The 26,407-nt window shown below is 35.9% G+C and overlaps 1 protein-coding gene across 1 annotated transcript in view; it reads right to left on the reverse strand.

The window, feature by feature from the left end:
* Positions 1–26,407, reverse strand: part of LOC136026873 (putative N-acetylated-alpha-linked acidic dipeptidase) — a 102,533-nt gene that overhangs the window by 32,695 nt on the left and 43,431 nt on the right. Inside the window, exons 4-9 of the mRNA XM_065703661.1 lie at positions 25,675–25,806; positions 24,072–24,194; positions 20,997–21,180; positions 19,862–19,958; positions 11,096–11,271; positions 3,359–3,478 (exon numbers count right to left, since the gene is read on the reverse strand). Coding sequence (XP_065559733.1) covers positions 3,359–3,478; positions 11,096–11,271; positions 19,862–19,958; positions 20,997–21,180; positions 24,072–24,194; positions 25,675–25,806 — 832 coding nt within the window. The remainder of the gene's footprint in view (positions 1–3,358; positions 3,479–11,095; positions 11,272–19,861; positions 19,959–20,996; positions 21,181–24,071; positions 24,195–25,674; positions 25,807–26,407) is intronic.

Genomic DNA, 26,407 nt, shown 5'->3' on the forward strand with positions numbered 1-26,407 from the left:
GGGGTTGGGGAGGAGGCCTAGTTGCCCTCCAATTTTGGTTACTTAAAAATACTGCTAGATTTTTGGAATTTTTCTACGAACGTTTTTGTTAGTAAAAAACATACGTACCTCTCAAATGAACTTACGTAACGAACTTCTATATCTATGTATTTTTATAACGTATATAAGGGGTTTTTCCCCCTCGTCAATACCTCGATCTTTACACTAAAGCTTGAATTTTGTCCCAAATCCATAAGATTGGCCCCTGAGTCACAAAGGCCGTAGAATTAATAGTTGAAATTACTAAAAACACTTTAGCGTAAAGAGCTAGGTATAGTGGAAGAGTCGAACCCCCTTACATACTTAATATTTTATGTTCGTTTTAAGTTTTAATGCTGCTTATTACTTCCAGTTGAAAAAAAATATTTATTTTCTCATTCTTTTTTTTGAAATAATACTAGAAAATCCTGCGCCCCCTTCATGGAAATTCTCTTCCCTCACGATAAATTCCTCCATGGAAAGATCCTCCCACGTAAACCCCTCCCCCTGACCCAATCCCACACCAACGCGAAAAAGTCCCCCTGAAAACGTCTCTACACTTCCTAATATCAATTATTACATGTGAACAATGGTCAAAGTGTGTAACTTACAGCCCTTCTCCCGGGGACTGTTGGGGATTAAGTCGTCCCCAATGACATAGTTATTAGGTTTTTGACTACGCTGAACAGAATGGCTATTTCAAAATTTTGATCTGGTGACTTTGGGGAAAAATGTGCTTAGGAGGGGGCCTAGGTGCCGGCCCATTTTTAGGTCACCTAAAAAGGGCACTAGAACTTTTACTTTCCGTTAGAATGAGACCTCTTGCGACATTCTAGGACCACTGGGTTGATAAGATCACCCCTGGGAAAAAAACAAACAAAACGCATCCGTGATCTGTCTTCTGGCAAAATAATACAAAATTCCACATTTTGGTAGATAGGAGTTTGAAACTATTACAGTAGGGCTCTTTGATATGCTGAATCTGGTGGTGTGGTTTTCGTTAAGATTTTATGACTTGTAGGGGGTGTTTCCCACTAGTTTCTAAGATAAGGCAAATTTTCGATGGGTACGATTAAACTTGATGAAACTTATATATTTAAAATCAGCATTAAAAAATAATTCTTTTGATGTGACATGCCGGTGTAGTCACTCGCTGAGAGAGGCTGGTAGATTGAGATAGATTGGATTTTGATGTGACTATTGGCATCAAAATTCCGTTTTTCAGAGTTTCGGTTACTATTGAGCCGGGTCACTCCTTACTACAGTTCTTTACGACGAACTGTTTGATGTCTTTTTATTTTATTTTCACCGCAAAAGTTTTTTATTACCACAACTGTGGATACAATGCTGATGTTAACTGTAAAGCTTGAAGATCTGAATGCTGATTTTATATATTTTCTGTGTTTTTATAGAGTACACAATTTATTATAACATAATAGCAAGTTTTATGGATTACATCCTACTATTTACCCTGAGTAAATTATCTGCGTTTTAATTTTGAAATTATGTATTTACTTCATTAAAAAATCAGCTTTTTTATTAATTCTTTAACTTTTATTAACCTTTATAAGGGCTGATTGTAACATGTGACAGTTAGTTTTCCTTATCGGAAGAAATGCAAATTTTACTTGTCTTAAACACTTTTTGTAGAGCTCTGAAATCCAGATATTGGTAGTTCTTATTTCTTTTAATAGAGGCTCAGATGTGCAAAAAGGTGGTTTAGTACAAATTTGAGTATAAAAAGGACAGGGAGTTCGAATACTGGTGTCGCTTGTTATTTTGTTTGGAACAGGGGTCAGAGGCATGATTCTGCATGCTTAGCCAGGGTCGACCCAACCCTAATTTGGTACCTTGAGAAAGTTTGGGGAAGATAAGCAGGGAGGGTGTGCGAAAACAAAAGATGGCTGGCTCCCTATTGCACTTCCTGGCTGAAGGGCAATGAAATGGAGATCAGCATCTGTAATAGGAACTGTAAAGTCCAATGCCGTACTCTTAAACTTAACCATTAGCTTCCTTTGAAACATCACTGAAGAAAAAACAATGGTAAATTAGACATAAAGATGGTTTTTTCTGACTATTTTAATAAAGGGAAGAGACCTCAGGGAATCGCAATATAAGCATAGAGTTGTTAAAGAAGTGGAATGTAGGTTGCAAGACCCCGAAGTCCAGCGTGGAGGGAGATATACACATCAGATTCCCTTGAGGTTTCTAGCACCAGATATGAGGCAAGTAAATTTATTTTAATTTAAATTAAGTTTTAAATTTCAAGTTCCCTATTTTGTAGGATTAATTCAATTTTCAAACAGTTTAAGGTCTCACTGTTGACCCTACAAAGCTGCAACAGTCTGAAAACATTACTAATTCTCTTTTTCTACAGCAAATTCACCTAGGCTAGGATCCTATCTATCCCTATTTTTACTGACCATGACTTTAAAATCTCTCAAGAAAAATACTATATTACTACCTGGGATCCAGTGTATTTGTTCCTGTAGCTGGAAGTAAAACTCATCCGATTCATTACTATCTCCATCAGGCCGTTCTACAGTGGAATATACAACTTTGACTGATACACTGCACTTTTTAGTCAAAATGAGTGTCTAGTATTCTTTAATTAATACCTTCTCAACCTAAACAAGACTTGACAGCTTTCTTATTCCTCAGGAGCCCTACTCCCTACAATTTTCCATAGGCATATATAGATAGGATTTACATAGGGAAATGTATAGGGTTATAAATTATAGATATTTACATAATGTATATAATTATGAGTCCTAATATGTATATAATTCTATGTGACCTGATATATTTCCAAATTCTATGTGGCTCTGATTTATTTCAAAAAAAACCTCCAAAATCATTTGGGGTGACCATATAATTAAACCGTATAATTTTCAGCACCTATTTTTTGAAAGGCAATCGAAAATTCAAAGAATTGAAAATACCTACTAACTATATTTGAAGGAATGAAGTATTTTTTTTTAATAAGGCATTACAGTTTGGTGTAAAGAAGGAGGGGACAGCCTCCCCATAACATTGCAGGGAATCACTTCTTTTTTACTATAAATCTCGCTTTCAGCTTTAATTTCAAAAAGTATGTTTTTGGCTTAATAGGTAATAAGGTGAATTAAACAATTGAGGGGATACTTTCAAAACTGAAATGGTACAAAAAAGCCGCAAATTCTTATTCGAGATATGAACAGTGAAAAAAGCTCAAAAAAATTGTCTGGTGTTCAGTTATAAGGCCAAAGAGTTCTTAAGCATCTAGAATTTCAACTCAAACGGACATTCTAGTGTACATATAAAAAGAAATATGCATGTATTTTCCATAGTTTGAACCCACCTTCTTGAGCAAGCTTTCCAAAAACTCTCGCAATTTCTAAAAGACAAGCTGTACCACTGGATGGGTCAATGGACCCAAGGCTCCATGAGTCACGGTGATTTCCAAGTAGAACATAACGATCTAGTAAATATAAACTAATTTAGGAACTTATGTTTTGGATGAAAAACGTCAACTCAATTTTTGATTCGTGCATCAACTACTGACTTTTGGTGCTACTAAATAAAAAAAACAAGTTTTTTTAACTGAACGTAAGGAGCGACATTAAAACTTAAAACGAACAGAAATTATTTCGTATATGAAAGAGGCTGCTTCCTCATCAGCACCCCGCTCTTTATGCTAAAGTTTGACTCTGTCTCTCAATTCTTCTTTTTAAAACAGTAAAAAACTTTAGCGTAAAGAGCGGGGTGCTGATGAGGAAGCAGCCTCTTTCATATACGAAGTAATTTCTGTTCGTTTTAAGTTTTAATGTCGCTCCTTACTTTCAGTTATTTAGTTTCTGAACGTTTTTGAATCAATGCATGTTTTGATTTTGGCTCTCCGCAGAGGAATAATTAAAACGAAATTTGCATTTTTTGATTGATCGAATGATTTTGAGAAAAAAGAGCGGGGGAGGAAGCCTATTTGCCCTCCGAGTTTTTGGTTAATTAAAAAGGCAACTAGAACTTTTAATTCTTTACGAATATTTTTATTAGTAAAAGATTTACGTAACTTATAAATTAGATTACGTAAAGAACTTTTGTATTCTCATATTTTTATTACATATATGAGGGGGTTCGCCCCCTTGTCAGATCCTCGCTCTTTACACTAAAGCATAAATTTTGTCCCAATTCATTAAGAATGGCCCCAGAATAAATAAACCCTAGAATAAATAGTTGAAATTACTAAAAATACTTTAGCTTAAAGAGCGAGGTATTAGGAGGAGGTGAGCCCCTCAAATGGGTAATAATTTTCTGTTTATTTTAAGTTTTAATGCTGTTCCTTACTTCCAGCTGAAAGAACTTTTTCGTATTTATTTTTTCATTGTTTTTTTTTAAATAATGCTAGTAAATCCTGCGCTCCCTTCATGGAGATTTTCTTCCCCCACAACAAATTATCGATGCAAAGTTCCCCCAGCATTTCCCCCTCTTCTCAACCCCTCGCCCAACCAAAAAAATCCTCCTGAAAACGCCTGTACACTTCCCAATAACCATTACTATATGTAAGCATTGGTCAAAGTTTGTAACTTGTTGCCCCTCCCATGGGGACTGTGGGGGAGTAAGTCGTCCCCAAAGACATGGTTATAAGGTTTTTCGACTACGCTGAATAAAATAGCTATCTCATAATTTTGATCCGTTAACTTTGGTAAAATAATTAGCGTAGGAGGGGGCCTAGGTGCCCTCCAATTTTTTTGGTCACTTAAAAAGGGCACTAGAACTTTTCTTTTCCGTTAGAATGAGCCCTCTTGTAACATTCTAGGACAACTGGGTCGATACGATCACCCCTGGGGGAAAAAAACAAAAAAAAAACAACAAAAAAACAAATAAACACGCATCCGTGATCTGCCTTCTGGCAAAAAATACAAAATTCCACATTTTTGTAGATAGGAGCTTGAAACTTCTACAGTAGGGTTCTCTGATACGCTGAATCTGATGGTGTAATTTTCGTTAAGATTCTATGACTTCTAGGGGGCATTTCCCCCTATTTTCTAAAATAACGCAAATTTTCTAAGGCTCTTAACTTTCGATCAGTAGGACTAAACTTAATGAAACTTATATATTTAAAATCAGCATTAGACTGCGATTCTTTTGATGTAGGTATTGGTATCAAAATTCCATTTTTTAGAGTTTTGGTTACTATTGAGCCGGGTCGCTCCTTTTACAGTTCGTTACCACGAACTGTTTGACAGACCCGTAAGCTCTGTAGGTAGATTACAGGTCCGGCAGGAACTCCCAGAAATAAGGAAAAAGGGGTGAAAAAGAATCGGTCAAAAATAGACATAATAAACATACAATGAAAAGAAAACTACGAAACTGGAACCTTTGAATTTTTCATTGAACAAATCAGGCTAAAATTAGAACTGGCAGCCTACTTACGGCTGTTGAATGCATGGCTGAAACCTGGAACGTGTTAGCCGTAACCTTTGGGCCCCAACCTAACCCTCCCCCTCGGAATCGTAAAGTCTCTTGGGTTTCCAGGCACTTTTTAGTTAAGTTATTAAAAAAACTTATGTTTTATTATTCACTGTCCCCGAAATTTCTTTTCTATCTCTCCTCCCGAAAAAAAACTGCTAGGTATTTGCCTGTCTGGACCAATTAACTTTAATTTAGTTTCTAATATTATCTACCGTCAGTATATCTATATATATAAAAACTAGCTGTTACGGTGGTTCTTCGCACCCCCCCCCCCAAACCCCCCGTGCGCGTAAGTCGTTACGCGCCATATTAGTTACGTGCCATTGTAGCTGTGTCCCTATGTCCCACCTGTGAATATATATATATATATATATATATATATATATATATATATATATATATATATATATATATATATATATCTATATATATAAAAATAAGTTGTCTGTCTGTGCGTCTGTCTGTCAGGTGACGTCATGTTTCTGTGTCGACTGACGTCATGAAGTTAGTTGTCGTCATTTTTGCTATGTCGGTGACGTCATTAAAGATATTTAATCATGAAGTTAGTTGTCGTCATTTTTGCTATGACGGTGACGTCATTAAAGATATTTAAGACATATATGTTCACGTAGAAATCTATTAATGTTTAAGTTTAAAATGACTGATGAACTTACAATGGCAAAAGCCGATGAAGATGCTCAAAGAGTCTATGCCAAAAAACTTGCTGCTGATAGAGAAAGTCAGAAAAGAAAGTTAGCCGAGGAATCAAAAGAACAGCAAGGAAACAGGCTTGAGGCTGATAGAGAAAGAAAGAACAGAAAGCGTGCCGAGGAATCAAAAGAACAGCAAGGAAACAGGCTTGAGGCTGATAGAGAAAGAAAGAACAGAAAGCGTGCCGAGGAACTACCAGAGCAACGCGAAAGCAGACTTGCTGCTAAAAGAGAAAGTGAAAAAAGAAGGCGTGCCGAGGAATCACAAGAACAGCAAGAAATCAGGCTTGCTGCTGATAGAGAAAGTAAGAAAAGAAATCGTGCCGAGGAATCACAAGAACAGCAAGAAATCAGGCTTGCTGCTGATAGAGAAAGTAAGAAAAGAAAGTGTGCCGAGGAATCAGAGCAACCTGAAAGTTATCGCCTGGCATTCAGGTACAGCCCAGTCGATGATTATAGCTTGAGTAGATGTGTTCAAATCGGGACAATGTCTAAAATTTGTCCCTATAGCAAGGCCTTGAAATTCAATGGTGAAACAATGGGAATGTGTTGCGCCTCAGGAAAAGTTAAACTTCCTCTATTGGCTGCACCACCAAAGCCATTGAAGACTTTCCTTACTGGAACTACGTCAGAATCTAAGCGTTTTTTGTCAAAAATCAGAAAATACAACTCATGTTTCCAAATGACGTCGTTTGGAGCCCAAATGGAAAATCCAGATCAATTTATGTCTACTTTCAAAGTAAAAGGGCAAATTTATCATAGAGCAGGGTCCCTTCTACCATTCTCAGGCGAGAATCATAAATTTTTACAATTGTACTTCATCAGTGATAGAAATTCTGAATTGAATGCACGTTGCGAAATTTCTCCTAACGTTGAAAGGACAATCGTTTCCCAATTGCAACATCTTTTCCACGAAAATAATAATTTAGTGCGTCTGTTCAAAACAGCCATCGATTTGATGCCTACTGATACGCATAAAATTGTTATTTCCGCTGACAAAACGCCTCCTGGCCAACATGTGCGTAGATACAATGCTCTAACTATCGACAAAGTGGCAATCGTTATGGTCGGTGATCAGTTTTTACCTCGAGATATTGTTCTTCATAAGCGAAACGCTCAGTTGTTAAAAATTGCTGAAACTCATCGATGCTACGATGCCCTACAATATCCTATTGTATCACCAATTTGTCGTTGATATGTATGCTAAAATTGAATCAGAACGTTGTTATTTCCAAGTTAACGTCGGAACAAAAAGACATTTATGATACGATAATGCATTGTGTCGATAACAACCTTGGAGAAATTTTCTTTTTGGATGCGCCAGGAGGTACTGGTAAAACGTTTGTGATAAAACTGATTTTGGCATCAATTCGATCAAAAAATGATATAGCGTTGGCAATTGCGTCGTCCGGAATAGCCGCAACATTGCTGCTTGGTAGAAAAACTGCTCATTCCGCTTTGAAATTGCCTCTGAATTTGCATTCTACAGAAACTCCCACGTGCAATATTTCCAAATCATCTGGGATGGGTAAAGTATTGCAGCAATGCAAACTTATTATTTGGGATGAGTGCACAATGGCACACAAAAAGTCGCTCGAGGCTCTGGATCAATGCTTGAAAGATTTGAGAGGGAAGTCGAAACCCTTTGGCAGCACATTAATATTGCTTACGGGAGATTTCAGGCAAACATTACCTATAATACCTAGATCAACTCCTGCAGATGAAATGAATGCTTGCCTGAAAAATTCTAATTTATGGGCACACGTAAAAATATTAAAATTAACTACAAATATGCGTGTCCGATTGCAAAACGATGACTCTGGTCAAACATTTTCAGATCAATTGCTGGCAATTGGAAACGGAAAGCTCCCAGTCGACTCAATTTCAGGACGTATACAACTACCTGCTGATTTCTGTAATTTAGTGACGTCCAAAAATGAATTGATTGAAAAAGTATTTCCGAATATTCTAAAAAATTATAAAAATAATAAATGGCTAAGTGAAAGAGCGGTTCTCGCACCCAAAAATATAGACGTCCACGAAATCAACAATATTGTTTTGACCAAGATTCGAGACCAGGCAGTCCTTTACAAGTCAGTCGACACAGTTTTGGAACCAAATGAAGTGGTTAATTATCCATCTGAATTTTTAAATTCCATAGATCTTTCAGGGTTTCCACCACACGTGCTACAACTAAAAATAGGCGTACCAATAATACTTTTAAGAAATATCAACCCACCAAAGCTTTGCAATGGCACGCGACGTGCCGTAAAAAAAACAATGGAAAACCTAATAGAGGCCACAATCTTGACAGGGCCTTTTGAGGGTGAGGCTGTTCTTATTCCTCGTATTCCCATGATTCCAACGGATCTGCCTTTTCAATTTAAAAGATTGCAATTCCCAATTCAATTAGCATTTGCAATCACCATTAACAAAGCTCAAGGTCAATCATTAGAAAAATGTGGTATAGATCTTAATACTGATTGTTTTTCCCATGGACAATTGTACGTTGCATGTTCGAGGGTCGGTAAACCTGACAATCTATTTATTGCAGCGACAATTGGACAGCGAAGAATGTTGTATATTCGCAAGTTTTACGCAGTTAATTTGTATTGTATCTATCTATCTATCTATCCATATAAAAACGAGTTGTGTGTATGCATGTTTGTTTGTTTGTAAAAAGAGCGTTTGCATATGACGTCATTATTAGTACATACGGCTTTGTATATGCACAGACAATGGGAAAGCCAAGAATGTTGTATATTCGCAATTTTTACGTAGTTTAACTCCTGCAGACGAAATGAATGCTTGCCTGAAAAATTCTAATTTATGGGCACACGTAGAAATATTAAAATTAACTACAAATATACGTGTCCGATTGCAAAACGATGACTCTGGTCAAACATTTTCAGATCAATTGCTGGCAATTGGAAACGGAAAGCTCCTAGAAGTGGGAAAGCCAAGAATGTTGTATATTCGCAATTTTTACGTAGTTTGAAACATATATATAAATCTATCTATATTCACAGGTGGGACACAGGGACACAACTACAATGGCGCGTAACTAATACGGTGCGTAACGACTTACGCGCGCGGGGGGGCTTGGGGGGTGCGAAGCACCCCACCAACTAGGTATTGGGGTGCGCCACCCCAACAGCTAGTATATATATATATATATATATATATATATATATATATATATATATATATATATATATATATATATATATATATATATATATATATATATATATATATATATATATATATATATATATAAAGCGACCGGGACACAGGTCGCTTTTTATATATAAAAAGCGACCTGTGTCCTGGTCGAGAAAGCGACCGGGACACAAGGAATGTTCGATTAGCAATCACCATCAACAAAGCACCGGGACACAAATGACGACCGGGACACAGGGAATATAAATGACGACCAGGACACTCAAAGAAATAGTACAGACCGGGACACCGGAACACAAATGACGACCGGGACACCGGGACACAGGGAATATAAATGACGACCGCGGCACTCAAAGAGAAATTACAGAATGGGACGCCGGGACACAAATGACGACCGGGACACAGGGAAAAAACAACAACGGGGACGCCGGGGGGCACAGAGGGATATATAAATGACGACGGGGACACAGGGAATGTTCGATTAGCAATCAACATCAACAAAGCTCAAGGGCAATCATTAGAATAATGAGGTATAGATCTGAATACAGATTGTTTTTCCCATGGGCAATTAAATGTTGCATGTTCAAGAGTCGGTAAACCTGACAATCTATTTATATGCACAGACAATGGGACAGCCAAGAATGTTGTATATTCACAAGTTTTACCTAGCTAAATATATATATATATATATATATATTTAACTACGGCGCGTAACTAATATGGCGCGTAACGACTTACGCGCGTGGGGGGATGGGGGGGGGGGGGGCGCGAATAAACCCCCCCCCCCCGCCCCAAAGGATCTATGGTCAGTAATAGATCGAATTTTTAAGTAAGGGCAAAAAAGTTGAAATGAATTTTTAATTTTGAAATATAAATTATGTCAATATATTTGATAAAGTTTTCTTGGTAGAAAGAAAATGAAAAAAAATTGCAACAAGAATCTATCAGTTAGTAAGCAATGTATAAAACTTGTGCTAAGTCGAATTTCATCTCAATGAATTTCTTTAAAATAAATTTTTTTTTTATTTACTTTCAGCTTATAGATAGTTGTGAAATATTTGTGAAAGCGTGATAAGATGACAGAATATGATGTCCTATATTGTTAACAGAAAAAAAGTCCACAAGATGATGTCCTTATCATTTTCAAACATTCAAAAATTGGAAATGTTTGTTTCCAATCTATGAGTCCAAATCGGAATAAAAAAAACTCATTAGAAATTAAATAATGAATTTGAACCTGAAACCACAGAAATTATCATAAATGTGAAAAGGGTTACTATGGTAGTAACACCTCTCACATTTATGATAATTTCTGTCATTTAAAAAAAAGGTCGGCAAAAGACCCTTTGTCATAGAAGCTTGGACCCCTGGAAAAAGAGGTGTGGGCTAATGCCCCCTGCCCCCACCAAAAAATGGTGCCCCTGTTAATACCATCTTATTCTCCCACTCTTTGTCTAAAGTTTTACTTGCGTGCCCATGAAAACATTATAGATCTCCTAACTTGTTCTTTTTTCTCCAGGACCTGAAGATTGATTGCAGTGCATCCCCAATCCCAAAGATTTTTTGGGGTTTTCTTCAAATTTCCCTGAAGGAAAATGTGTTTTCAAAAATTTTTACTTACATAAGAATCCTCACACTACTTAACTACTATACATTCTTAATAAACACTTTTACGCTAAATGACCTAATAAAGCAAATGTATTTGAAACTATATGTTGCTGGTATGCTACTACCTTTCTCAACGGAGCCTGGTATAGTCCCAATAACTGTGTAAGTATCTTTTACTTCTCTTGTTGTTCTAATATCCATTGTTAGCTTGGTTCCTGCTTCAACAAAGGTACCACCCAATTTATAGTCTGTGGTGAGGTCCCCTTTCCATTCTTGAGGAGACTCTTTACCGCCTAGCTTCCTAAAATAATGTAGATATAAACGAATATGATTAAATATACATTTTTGTGCAACGCTATTGAATCATACTTAAAACCTAAAGCAATTTTCAAACTCTTTATGAAGGAAAATTTTGGACCAAGATTGTACTATTCCGTAATTTTGAATCTAATTTTCGTGGTATTCATTAAAACTCCCGTTAAACCACTGAAATAAACAGAAGAAAAGATTAAACACCCCACAGAACTAAAGGCTCCAATAATCAACAAAACTATTTAAATATTTAACTACTGTTTAATTTAACAGCCGACACAGAGTCAGAAAAAGCTCATTAATAATTCAATTCAATTCAATTTATTTCTGACCCGTCAACAAAACCAAAGAGGGCTGTAGCCCTAGTGACAGAGTAAGACAAAAAAAAAGAACAAAACCTAACCACATACTATACGAAGAGGGAAGACCACTGTTGGTTGAGTTTTCTAGCGGAGGATTTGAAATCTTCCAATCTTTTATCGATAATGCTGATAAACATTATTGATGTTAAACTGTTGAAAAACAGTTATCAATAGTGGATATACTGTTGATAAACAGTGTACCCTGCAATAATGTTGCAGGAGGTAAGGTCATGCCTTTGCAAAGTTACCTTGTAAAACCGATTTCAGTGCTTATTATAAAATGGTTGCAATCTTCCCGAAAGTGGTCAGACCTTTATGAAATTCTTCTGTAAATCCAATTTTAAGCCCTATTCGAATTTGAACGAAATAACGGTCGCATCCCAGAAGCAGTTATATTGTCAACAACCTTAATCTCTGCTTGGTTGGTTCTAAATAAAACTCAAAAAGATCAGCAGAGCTTTTCATTTGTTTCATATTAGCGCTATTAGCTCCTATTAGTCCACAAAATGATATCTTTATCATTTTCAAACATTTTAAAAATGACGTCATATTTGCATCATATCAGCGCTCCTACAGGTGTCTAAGATCAGCCGTCCTAAATGAAGATCCGGAATGGAAACATATGGGATGTATGTCCCTTTTTCTATGCTATAAGCTTGTTTTATTTATTGTCAATTTAAAGACAACAAGTTTGTTCTACAGAAGATGATTTTGAAAGAAAAGTTGAGAGCTACACTAAATTAAAGACGAGCAGAAACAAACTTAAATAATAACTCAAGCACAAAACGAGCATCAATGACTATCAATTAGTAAATGCAACCTAAAATGAGCAGAAATTACGATTAATAACCAAGTCAGGCTTCAAATGAACAGAAATTACCACAAACGGCAGTAAGGCTAACGTTCCTCAGGTCTTCTAAAGATCAGAGCGTTATTTATGCCTTACTGAAAACAATTTTTTTGGAACTTTGTCATTAGAATTGTTTATTTGACATATAGCCGACAAAAAGAGAAAAAATCCCATAATCGCCAACATTACTGAGAAGAACTAAAAGAATTGAAAGTTTGATATATACAGAAATTCATTCCTGAAAACCTTAGCAATTTTTGGTTAACATTGTTATGAAAGAGAAAATGTTTAAAATGTCTGTTGTTTTTTTTTTTTTAGTGAAGCGGTAATGGCGTTCGTAATCGCGGTCACAGTCACAAGTGGTCACAGTCACAAGTAGTCATAATAAGTAATCACAGTCAAAAGTAGTCATAATAGTAAGTAGTTACAATCGCAATTGCAAGTAGTTCGCAGTCATTGTTGCAATTTGTCACTTTTTGCAAGCAGTCACTGTCGAACTTAGTAAGAGTCATAAGTAGTTGAAGCTGCAATGATAAGTAGTCTCAGTTAGAAGTGGTCGCAGTCACAGTTGCAAGTAATTGCGGTCAGAAGCAGTCGCAGTCTCAGTCAAAAGTTGTCTTAATCGCTCTAGCAAAAAGTCGTAGTCAAAGCCGCAATTAGTTGCAGTCGCAGTCATAAGTAGTGACAGCCAACGGCAATCACTGTCACGAGAAGTCACGTTCGCAGTCACAGGTAGTCACATTCGTAAGTTGTTACAGTTGTGGTCATATGCAGTCAAAGTTGCAATCGGAAGCAGTCAAAGTCACAATCGCAAGTCGTTAAGTCATGAGCAGTTGAAGTCATAAGTAGTCGCAGTTGTAGTCGCCCTTGGTCATAATCGGAGGTAGTCGTACCTGCAAGGAGTCGAGGTAGTACCAATAGTAGTAGTAGAAGAAATATTTTTAGTATTAGTGGTTTTGGTAGTAATAGTAGCGGAAGTAAGAGCAGCTGTAGTAGGAGTAGTGGTAATCCTTAAAGCTTCAATTTAATACCCTTGGCTGTTCCTAAGATATTGAACACATGCCTTTTTGATGACCCAGATGCACATAGTGTTTTTTGATGAAGCTCAACATCCCGTGAATTTTTATTTTAATATCCTTAGCCTTTCTGAAAACGTCTACAATCCAACATTCCTTTTTCCTAAAAATCCAAACTATACAAAAACCATGGAGAAATTATATAATAAATAACCCTTGCCCCAGGGACTGTGAATAGTCGTGTCCTGAAAACCAAGAAAAGTGTTTTGGTCGGGTAATCCATAGTGGCATAGCTATTGGACCGTTTCACTATATTAAACAAAATAGCTATCTCAAAGTTTCGATCAGTTTTGAGAGAGGGGGAAGGACTGAAAAAGGACGATGGGGCTGTCTGCCCTCCTATCAATTTTTGGATCTTAAAAAGGCACTAGGACTTTCAATTCCCAAGGAAATGAATAATCGCTGACGTTTCTACAGCAAATTCTTCCACATGGTCACCTGGAAAAAAAATATACATAATGCCCACTTCACTTTTCCCTTATTCAGTAGCTTCTCAACCCGATTCATTAAATCGAATATAGCAATATAGTTCTTATATCATTTGGTATAGTTTAAGTTCAGTTCTTCAGTACCCAGGTCGAGCCTATTTACATAGAAATTCGGGACGGTAGCTTGATAATTTAGATACTCAAAAAGTTGAAATGTACCTAGTACCGGGGGCACTGATTGTTAATTTTGGTACTAAGAAAAATCATGTGTACAGGGTACTACTGGAAGCGTTACTTACTAAGACTGTTACGCGAGGAAAACAAAATTCAATAGTCTAGAAGTCCAACACCTGGAAAACAGAAGCCTACAGGACGGAAGCAGGGAAAAAAAATCTCAGTTAATCCATTACCTCCCCCCCCCTCAAGGACCAAAAACACAAATTAATACAGAATAATTGTTTATCTTTTCTGGGAATTGCCCACGGCTGCTTTATTTTATTTACAGGGATATACTATTATGTCATCGATTTTGTGTATTCTTTTTCAGGGGGTATCAGGATTTTGGGGTATCAGGATTTTATCATCATCTCCCGGTTCATTTCTGGTTAAATTAAAATCAGGAAGCCCTTGAATGGAGGGGGGGAGGGGTCAGAAAACACACTGATACACACCGATACCGATACTCTTGCTGTAACTTACTGTACAATAAGGGAAAAATAAGAAAGCAAAGGCAGAAAAAAGTAAACGCATTTAATAATTTGTTTCTATTGAATGATTTACTTGTATTTTTAAATAGCTTGTTTCTCTTATTTGGAAATAATTTATCATCATGTCCCGGTTTATTTCTGGTTAAATTATAAGCAGGAAGCCCTTGAATGGAGGGGGGAGGGGTCAGAAAACACACTGATACACACCGATACCGATACTCTTGCTGTAACTTACTGTACAATAAGGGAAAAATAAGAAAGCAAAGGCAGAAAAAAGTAAACGCATTTAATAATTTGTTTCTATTGAATGATTTACTTGTATTTTTAAATAGCTTGTTTCTCTTATTTGGAAATAATTTATCATCATCTCCCGGTTTATTTCTGGTTAAATCAAAAGCAGGAATCCCTTGAATGGAGGGGGGAGGGGTCAGAAAACACACTGACACACACCGATACCGATACTCTTGCTGTAACTTACTGTACAATAAGGGAAAAATAAGAAAGCAAAGGCAGAAAAAAGTAAACGCATTTAATAATTTGTTTCTATTGAATGATTTACTTGTATTTTTAAATAGCTTGTTTCTCTTATTTGGAAATAATTTATCATCATCTCCCGGTTTATTTCTGGTTAAATCAAAAGCAGGAATCCCTTGAATGGAGGGGGGAGGGGTCAGAAAACACACTGACACACACCGATACCGATACTCTTGCTGTAACTTACTGTACAATAAGGGAAAAATAAGAAAGCAAAGGCAGAAAAAAGTAAACGCATTTAATAATTTGTTTCTATTGAATGATTTACTTGTATTTTTAAATAGCTTGTTTCTCTTATTTGGAAATATTTTATCATCATCTCCCGGTTTATTTCTGGTTAAATCAAAAGCAGGAATCCCTTGAATGGAGGGGGGAGGGGTCAGAAAACACACTGACACACACCGATACCGATACTCTTGCTGTAACTTACTGTACAATAAGGGAAAAATAAGAAAGCAAAGGCAGAAAAAAGTAAACGCATTTAATAATTTGTTTCTATTGAATGATTTACTTGTATTTTTAAATAGCTTGTTTCTCTTATTTGGAAATAATTTATCATCATGTCCCGGTTTATTTCTGGTTAAATTATAAGCAGGAAGCCCTTGAATGGAGGGGGGAGGGGTCAGAAAACACACTGATACACACCGATACCGATACTCTTGCTGTAACTTACTGTACAATAAGGGAAAAATAAGAAAGCAAAGGCAGAAAAAAGTAAACGCATTTAATAATTTGTTTCTATTGAATGATTTACTTGTATTTTTAAATAGCTTGTTTCTCTTATTTGGAAATAATTTATCATCATGTCCCGGTTTATTTCTGGTTAAATTATAAGCAGGAAGCCCTTGAATGGAGGGGGGAGGGGTCAGAAAACACACTGATACACACCGATACCGATACTCTTGCTGTAACTTACTGTACAATAAGGGAAAAATAAGAAAGCAAAGGCAGAAAAAAGTAAACGCATTTAATAATTTGTTTCTATTGAATGATTTACTTGTATTTTTAAATAGCTTGTTTCTCTTATTTGGAAATATTTTATCATCATCTCCCGGTTTATTTCTGGTTAAATCAAAAGCAGGAATCCCTTGAATGGAGGGGGGAGGGGTCAGAAAACACACTGACACACACCGATACCGATACTCTTGCTGTAACTTACCATACAATAAGAGAAAAATAAGAAAGCAAAGGAAGAAAAAAGTAAACATATTGAATAATTTATTTCTATTGAATGATTTACTTGTATTTTTAAATAGCATGTTTCTCTTATTTAAAAATATTTTATCATCATCTCCCAGTTTATTTCTGGTTAAATTAAAAGCAGGAAACCCTTGAATGGAGGGAGGAAGGGGTCAGAAAACACACCGATACCGATACTACACCGATACTCTTGCTGTAACTTACTATACAATAACAGAAAATAAGAAAGCAAAGGAAAAAAAGTAAACACATTGAATAATTCGTTTCTATCGAATGATTTACTTGTATTTTCAAATAGCATGTTTCGCTTATTTAAAAATATTTTATCATCATCTCCCAGTTTATTTCTGGTAAAATTAAAAGCAGGAAGCCCTTGAACGGAGAAGGAAGGGGTCAGAAAACACACCAAGACACACCAATACCGATACTATACCGATACTCTTGCTGTATAAGCAAAGGAAGCAAAGGAGAAAGCAATAAGAAAGCAAAGGAAGAAAAAAGTAAACACATTAAATAATATGTTTCTATTGAATGGTTTACTTGTATTTTTAAATAGCTTGTTTCTCTTATTTGGAAATATTTTATCATCATCTCCCAGTTTATTTCTGGTCAAATTAAAAGCAGGAAGCCCTTCAATGGAGGAGGGAAGGGGGCAGAAAACACACCGATAATGGTACTAGGCCGATACTCTTGCTGTAACTTACTATATAATAAGGGAAAAATAAGAAAGCAAAGGAAGAAAAAAGTAAACACATTGAATAATTTGTTTCTATTGAATGATTTACTTGTATTTTTAAATAGCATGTTTCTCTTATTTAAAAATATTTTATCATCATCTCCCAGTTTATTTCTGGTCAAATTAAAAGCAGGAAGTCCTTGAATGGAAGGGGTAAGAGGTCTGAAAACGATTTAAATGAAGTAAGGACACTATGGGAGGGATCGAAGAAGGAAACTATGAATAGAGATGTGGATGTAGGGGAGGGCCCTTTTTGACCGTATATGCCCCCGGCTCTTTGATCGCTTGTAGCGCCAAATTTTAAATTCTAGTACCGCCAAATTTTTTTCAAGGACTCTATACAAAAATACCACATACAGGTCCCAGTGATTGATTACCAGTAGTCAAAATTGCCGGTGTAGGCTGCAATGTATATCCGAGTTTCTGGCATAATCAAACTGTTAATTTTTCCTAGTATTTCCAATATATATCTAATAAGGAATAAAGTTACCAAATGAATTTCCTGAGAGTCATGCTTTAGAATTTAATGTAATGAGGGTAAAAAACTCACACGGTTTCTCTCACTTAATGATGACGACTACACGGCCCAACGATTAACGACTGGCTGTAGATTGTAGCACCACATTCTCTCTACCTGCAACAATTCTCAAGAAAAAAGTTTTCTAATTTCGGTGCTAATTATAAAATTTCAACGCACCATGTTTGTTGTTGTTTTACTGCTTTTAAGTTAGGTCAAGGATTCTTATGTGACAGAGCGACTTAGGTGCTGCAACGACTTAGCGACTTAGGTGCAAAAGCTAGCCACGCGCCACGTTACTTACTGTTTTACTGCTTGAAAGTTAGGTCAAGGATTCTTATGTGACAGAGCAACTTAGGTACTGCAACGACTTAGCGACTTAGGTGCAAAGCTTAGCCACGCGCCAAGTTACTTGCTGTTTTACTGCTTGTAAATTAGGTCAAGGATTCTTATGTGACAGAGTGACTTAGGTGCTGCAACGACTTAGCGACTTAGCAACTTAGGTGCAAAAGCTTAGGCATGCGCCACGTTAGTTGCTGTTTTACCGCTTGTAAGTTAGGTCAAGAATTATTATGTGATAGCGCAACTTAGGTGCTGCAACTACATAGCGACTTAGATGCAAAAGTTTAGTCCGGTGCCACGTTATTTGCTATTTTACCGCTTGTAAGTTAGGTCAAGGATTCTTATGTGACAGAGCAACTTAGGTACTGCAACGAGTTAGCGACTCAGGTGCAAAAGCTTAGCCACGCGCCACGTTAGTTGCTGTTTTACCACTTGTAAGTTAGGTCAAGAATTATTATGTGATAGCGCAACTTAGGTGCTGCAACTACATAGCGACTTAGATGCAAAAGCTTAGCCACGCGCCACGTTAGTTGCTGTTTTACTGCTTGTAAGTTAGGTCAAGGATTCTTATGCGACAGAGCAACTTAGGTACTGCAACGACTTAGCGACTTAGGTGCAAAAGCTTAACAATTCTTATGTGACAGAGCGACTTAGGTGCTGCAACGACTTAGCGACTTAGGTGCAAAAGCTTAGCCACGCGCCACGTTACTTGCTGTTTTACTGCTTGAAAGTTAGGTCAAGGATTCTTATGTGAAAGAGCAACTTAGGTACTGAAACGACTTAGCGACTTAGGTGCAAAGCTTAGCCACGCGCCACGTTACTTGCTGTTTTACTGCTTGTAAGTTAGGTCAAGGATTCTTATGTGACAGAGCGACTTAGGTGCTGCAACGACTTAGCGACTTAGGTGCAAAAGCTTAGCCACGCACCACGTCAGTTGCTGTTTAACTGCTTGTAAGTTAGGTCAAGGATTCTTATGTGACAGAGCGACTTAGATGCTGCAACGACTTAGCGACTTAGGTGCAAAAGCTTAGCCACGCGCCACGTTAGTTGCTGTTTTACTGCTTGTAAGTTAGATCAAGGATTCTTATGTGACAGAGCAACTTAGGTACTGCAACGAGTTAGCGACTTAGGTGCAAAAGCTTAGCCATGCGCCACGTTAGTAGCTGTTTTACTGCTTGTAAGTTAGGTCAAGGATTCTTATGTGACAGAGCGACTTAAGTGCTGCAACGACTTAGCGACTTAGGTGCAAAAGCTTAGCCACGCGCCACGTTAGTTGCTGTGTTACTGCTTGTAAGTTAGGTCAAGGATTCTTATGTGACAGAGCAACTTAGGTACTGCAACGACTTAGCGACTTAGGTGCAAAAGCTTAACAATTCTTATGTGACAGAGCGACTTAGGTGCTGCAACGACTTAGCGACTTAGGTGCAAAAGCTTAGCCACGCGCCACGTTACTTGCTGTTTTACTGCTTGTAAGTTATGTCAAGGATTCTTATGTGACAGAGCGACTTTGGTGCTGCAACAACTTAGCGACTTAGGTGCAAAAGCTTAGCCACGCGCCACGTTAGTTGCTGTTTTACTGCTTGTAAGTTAGGTCAAGGATTCTTATGTGACAGAGCAGCTTAGGTACTGCAACGACTTAGCGACTTAGGTGCTTAAGCTTAACAATTCTTATGTGACAGAACGACTTAGGTGCTGCAACTACATAGCGACTTAGATGCAAAAGTTTAGTCCGGTGCCACGTTATTTGCTATTTTACCGCTTGTAAGTTAGGTCAAGAATTGTTATATCGACAGCGCAACTTAGGTGCTGCAAAAAATAAATACTTACTGTAATAGATATTCAGCATCTTTGTATCCAATTGGTTGGGCAGGAATTCTTGGTAGTTCCCTCATCATTTTTGAGTCATCGTCGAAATAAGCTGAATCTAAAGCCAAAAAATGATTAAAATCTTCGACCGTATGTTTATTAAATAATTTTTGAGCAATGATGGTGTTGTCTTTTTACTTCGCATCGGGGTCAATGCCTTACTCAGAAAAGCTTTTAGAAATATTCAAAAACATAGACACAGTCAACGCAATCTTCTTGGCAGTAATCGTCATATTGTGGTAGCAATGATTTAAACCCCTATTTAAAAGAATATTAATATAGCAGATTTAAATAATGCTTTGCTGGCAGTGCTCCTAAAAAAGAATTCAAGGGAATGAAAATGAGGCCTAAGAGCAAAAAAGTTAGAGTCCATGGTACAACTCAAGTCTGTTATATCGCACAGCACTGCTCTCAGTTTACAGTCCTTGCAGGCAGGCTTACAAAAATCAACTCACACCCGTTTTACAAAACTCATAGATATGCCAAGCTCAAGTCTAATTTGGCAGTGCCAAGTAGCCAAGCAGCTGTAGCAGCAAGTGAGTACAGGGAGCTTGCACTGTCGGTATTGTTTTAATTAAAATTCTTTGCTGCACAATCCATAATTGTAGCGCAGATAAATGATGAATTATTTGAGAGAAAAGACTTGCTTTTATGCTTTGATGAATGTTTATCTGATTCAATATTACAATACAACCCAAAAATACACCCGGAACGAAGAAGTTAGAACATAATTATTGTATGTACTGAACGTAACAACTAATTCTTCAGAAAAAAAGAAAACTAAATAGTAAACTAAAACAACAGCCATAAATCAGAAAATGAAGTAGAAAAGCTTAAAAAAGAAAAAAATAAAAGAAAAAAGCTTAATTTGTATTTGTAGGAGAAGAAGGCTTCATCAAAAGATTCATAAAATTAAAATATCATCCATAGATTAGCACTACTTCAAACTTTTTTTGAATGAGGCTGAGTATAGAACATATAGAATAAAAGAATGAATTATTTTCACCAATGAGAGAAATCCAATTGAAACTAAAACCTTTTGGTTAGACATCCCTCACCAAAGAGAATTCAAATATTTCAGATATGTTTGACTCACCAATAGAAGGATAATGTGGAGTTAGTGGATCACCATCACTCAGCAATAACGTTCCTGACTGTACACCATCCTCAGGTAAGTCTACAGTGTTAGGGTAAACTTGATTACGGCCTCTTGGAGAAAAATCCTTTGGGTCAGAAAACAGCAGCACTCCAGATGCTCCGCGTTTTTCAGCTTCAAGAACCTACAATCTCAAAATTTTTAGCATAACGATCAAGGGGAAATAATTTCCTGATGAATGACTCATTCTTTAAAGTTCGGTGCGCCAACCTCTTCATAGGCAACAACAATGGTTTCCCATAGTCTGAGAGGAGGTTTATGTTTCCCATGTCTGAGAGGAGGGTAGCCTGTATCCTATTTTTTTTTTATCGAGGAAGGATCTCTCCATCAGGATAGGAACAAAGTAAAACGGATTTATTCTAAAAATCAAGGACTCAAATCTGATGACAATGAACATTTCCCAAAAGGGTATTCAGAGGGTAGCCCGTTAAACAACCTGTACAGGGGAAGGACTAAATATTAAAAAAATAACGTCATTTTTTCAGAAGTTATGAATATGGCCTATTGAATATCTTAGCTTGTCTAATGATTTTACCCAGTTCCTTCGGCCCTATAACTCTGATCCCACTTACTCAAAATAGGAGTTACGCTTGCACAAATCAAGGGAAATAACCCTGGGACTAAAACTGTCTTCGGGTCTCAAACTACTAGCACACCAAATATCTCTTGCGGCCCCCCGTATCCCAAGTGCCCTTATACCTACTCCATAAACTAGTATTTCTTATTAAGTACACTTGGAGGTTTTTTTAATACTTTGTACCTTTATTATCACAAAGGTCAGTAAGTAAAAAGTAAGTATGACGGCACTAGACCCACAAGGTCCAAACCGGCGCTGCCGATCTCTGTTTCATGGCCCATCGGCCGTACTTACTCCGTACTCACTCCATACACGCATCAAAAATAGATATTATTTTTTATAGTTATTACTTTTATAATATATAATTACATGTTATAATATTACATTATTTTAGTATAAAACTGTATTATTATTCTTATTATAAAACTTAATATTATGTTATTATAGTTATATGATTTTATAATTATAAATTTTTAATAATTAAAGTTATTATATAGCTAACCTAGGGAGCTTTCGAACGAAAGACATAACCATAAACAAAATCGTATTTTATATTTTTTTTTGTCAGAACTTGGAAAAAATACTCTGCTCCCATTCACAAAATTATTAGTATTTTTTTTTTCATGAACTTAATTTGAATTGATATTTATCATTTAGTTTTCAACTAAACTGACTATTCTTAATTTATATATTGTTAACTAATCTCATATTAAGTTGGCTGTGAAGGCACTTTAAAATCGAACTGTTTAGTCGGTTAAAATTAGCGTCAAAGCTCACTATGTTTTACTCATTTTTCCGGTTGAATTGAATTGAATTAGATTATATTTATTTCTGACCTGTACTAAATCCGCAAAAACAGAAAAAAACACATAACGATAATAAACATGAAAAGCGAAATTCATATAATAATTCTTGCACAATAATAGCACAATGCGGTAAATAATGCACAATGTGGTAAATATACACCTTGGATGTATGTTTGTTATAATATTGAATAAAAAGAACAAATTTGTCCGACTCAAATTAAGGAGCAATATTAAAACTCAAAACGGACAGAAATTATTCCTTATATAAGGGGAACTGCCCCTTCTTTCTTAAGGAATCGGAGTCTTTCTTAAGGAATCGCGACAAAAATTCAAACTTTTGCGTAAAGAACAAGAGTTGAGGAAGGGGCAGTCCCCTTCATATAAAGATTAATTTTTGTTCGTTTTAAGTTATAATGTTGCTCCTTACTTTCAGTCGAAAAAACTTTTTATTTAATTTTTGATCACTTTTCAAATCATGCCAGAAAAGTGTCGATTGGAAAATTTCCCCTGAAAACTATCTTCTAAAAGGAAAATGCACCACCACAGATAATTCCCTCCCTCCAAAAAGATATTTGTAAATTTCCCAATAAAAAACATTATGTGTGAACAATCTGCAAATTGTATAACCTAAAGCCCTTTACCCATTGACTATGCGGGGTCTTGTCATCCCTAACGGCCTAGTTATTGGAAACTGCAACTATGTTGTTTGAAATAACTGTCTCAAAATTTTAATTAGATATCTTTGGGAAAGAAATGGGCATGAGAATGGCCACTTTGAAAAATGCCAAACCCTTTTGGCCACTTAAAAAGGGCACTAAAACTTTGATTTTCGTTCGAAGGAGCCCTCTCCCGATCTCCTTGGACCACGGGTTTGATAGAATCACCTCTGGAAAAGATCAAATAAATAAGCATGCATCCGTGATCTTTTTTCTAGCAAGAATTCAAAAATTCCGCATTTTTATAGATAGGAGCTTAACCCCTGTACAAAAAAGGTTTTCAGATATGCTGAATCTGATGGTATGATTTTCATCAAGATCGCTTGACCCTTTGGAGGTGTTTTCCCCCTATCTTTAAAATCTGGCAAATATTAATTTTCTGCGGCTCGCAGCTTTTGATGGCTAACATTAAACTTGATAAATTGTATATGTTTGGAATCAGCATAAAAAAATAAATCTTTCTAATCGTCAATTGCTATCAAAATTCTATTTTTTAAGTTTTGGTAACTGGACCAAGTCCCTCCATCCGAGTTGAGCAAGTCAAACGGTCTGTTACGACGAACTGTTTGATTATGTCCTTCAACGAATCTAGTGGTGGCTGCATTAGAGCCGATAAACCCGTATTCCCTCAAGAATTACTTGTCTAAAGTGAAAAGTTTTGTGTCAATATCAGTTTGTGAAAGAAAATGACGGATTACTCGAAAAAACTGGTAAGAAATGTTAACTATTTAGCTAAAAATCAATAAAAACCTGAATTAAATCAAAGGTGCCTATAGAAGAACATTTATTGAAGATATTCCGATTGAACTGAGGAATGTATTGTTATTTTAAGCTAGTTTAGAAGGGAATGTGTCTTCGAAATTATATTTCATTTATTTTGTAATATTGACCACAAAAGTGAGAAAGCTATACTTACAATGTTTCCTCGAAAGATTTTTCCATAGCGAGCAAGCACAATTTTGCCTGTAACGTTAACACCATTGTCTTCCAAGTGTTTGAAATCGTCTGGTCTTCCATGATATGCATAGACGACATCCCCCTGAAAGAAAAAAATAATAAAAATGTGTTGATATTAACGTAGTTGGTAACTTTGGCTTGTATTACAAAAATTGCCAATTTTTATAACTAAAACTTTCCAATGGCCTTTAGTGAAACTTGACGTGTTATTTCTAAGAAATTTGGATTCGTATGCAAGAGTGGGAGGAATTAAACAAAATAATGTAAAAATAGAAATCTAAAGGAATAAAGAGTTCAAAAATAAAATAAATACAAATTTGTAAGTTCGCAAAATAAAATAATAATTCTGGTATTTAACAAAATTGTGATTTGAAATAAAGTTGAAACGCTGAAAATCTCAAAATCTGAACAAATTCCAAAGTGCGGGATATTTTAGCTTCAATCCGTATACATATTTTTTTTTCTCACACAAGTTGTAGAGCTGCTGATCGTTTTGAGATCAGATATATATATATATATATATATATATATATATATATATATATATATATATATATATATATATATATATATATATATATATATATATATATATATATATTATAGCCCCGTACTAACAGGAAAACAGGTTTCTAAGATTACTGAAAATCTTATCAAAATCTAAAAGGATACTCTTTCATAAGTTCAGCTAAAAAAAAAAAAAAACAAAAAAAAAAAAAAGAAAAAAAAAAAAAAAAAAAAAAAACATGGCGTATCTGACATCTTATACTTGCAGCAACACATTTCGCGCTTTTAATATTTCCAACAGATTTTAGAGAAAATTAAGGTACAATCTATAAAAATTGGGATTTGGGAGGAAGGGTGGGACAATAAATACAACATGAACAGCTGAAAAACTCAAAATCTCCACAAATTCCAAGGTATGGTACATTTGATGGGACAATATTCTATATTTTTGTTTTTTCTGTTTCATATAAGTCACGTAATTGCTTATTAGATACAAAGAGAACTGGAGATTAGAAAGAAGCGGCTATTGACCAAATTGACCTGGGAAGGTAGGAGTTAAAAACAACTAACGCCACTTAAGATGTAGAGTCTGGCAACTTCATCGAAAAAGTACAAAATTTCAAAGGAAACTAGATTTTTGATGTTAATTTACAATGCAATAGCATTATAGCAGAAATTTCTCTATAAGCGATAGTTAACCAGCATTTCTAATTTTCGGGAAATGTTTAAAATCAAACTCCATTATGCAGAAAGTAGGCGAAAGATAAAAAATCTATGCAGGTTAAGTAGACTAGTTGAGTTTAAGCTAATAGGCCTACTAGGGACAAAATTTGTCTTTCTTTACACTACCCTTCTTCTTAAAGTGCCTGAAAAGACAAGTATGGAGCAGTTCTGGTTTAAAACAAGGCACCAAGCGCTAGATGGCGTTAGTGATTTTTCTTTTCGATACTAGTGCCAGTTACCACTCTTTTAAATTTCCCATATTCTTTTATTGGACATATAATCAGCATGTGGTGAAGTCCATTCTTAGATGTAGATCTAAAGAAACTACATACCGAGACTTGTCCTTGCGCCGAATAAGCCAAGAAATTACTATTTATATCTGGATGTCCTTCTTCTGGGGAAAAGAGCACAGGTTGCTGGGCTGAAAAATTGTAGGTCAAACCAGCTGGATCGGTAATTTGGACCTGAAATAAAACTCAACATTGTCAATACCGTTGAATTTAAATACTACTTTAACACGGTATTATTCACGATAACCTCAAAAGGCCACCGTTTTATCTTATGTTTTTTTCTAAGGAAAACACATGGATAGTGCTAGCAATTAATTTACTTCTTTTAATGAAACTTTGTGTTTACCCTTCTAGTTAGGGTGAGCAAGTACTTACAAAAAGAAAAGCAAATTTGAATTTTATATTCTAAACACCTCCCCGAATTGTATTTAAGTAGGAGATATTAATAAAAGTTCTCGCATAGAAGTATTTTTCATTAGATAAAGATTAGTATTTGATTATTGAAAACCAAATTATTTTTACAGAAAACAGATTTTTCATTCTATTATTGTATTTCTGAAATATCGATATTAGCGACTTCATTTAAAGAGGGCGAAAGAGAGAGAAGGACAAAGAGAAATAGTGAGCGAGTGTGAGAGACAGAGTCAATAGGAGAGAGAGAAAAAAGAACATTTCTATTGATAATCCTTTTGTCAAAACTAAAAAAAAAAAAATGAATAAAATTTCAACCTTACATGAACAAATCATCATTAAAATAATAACAGTTAACTGGAAC

This window comes from Artemia franciscana, chromosome 5 (assembly GCF_032884065.1).
Source record: "Artemia franciscana chromosome 5, ASM3288406v1, whole genome shotgun sequence".
Lineage (NCBI taxonomy): Eukaryota > Metazoa > Arthropoda > Branchiopoda > Anostraca > Artemiidae > Artemia > Artemia franciscana.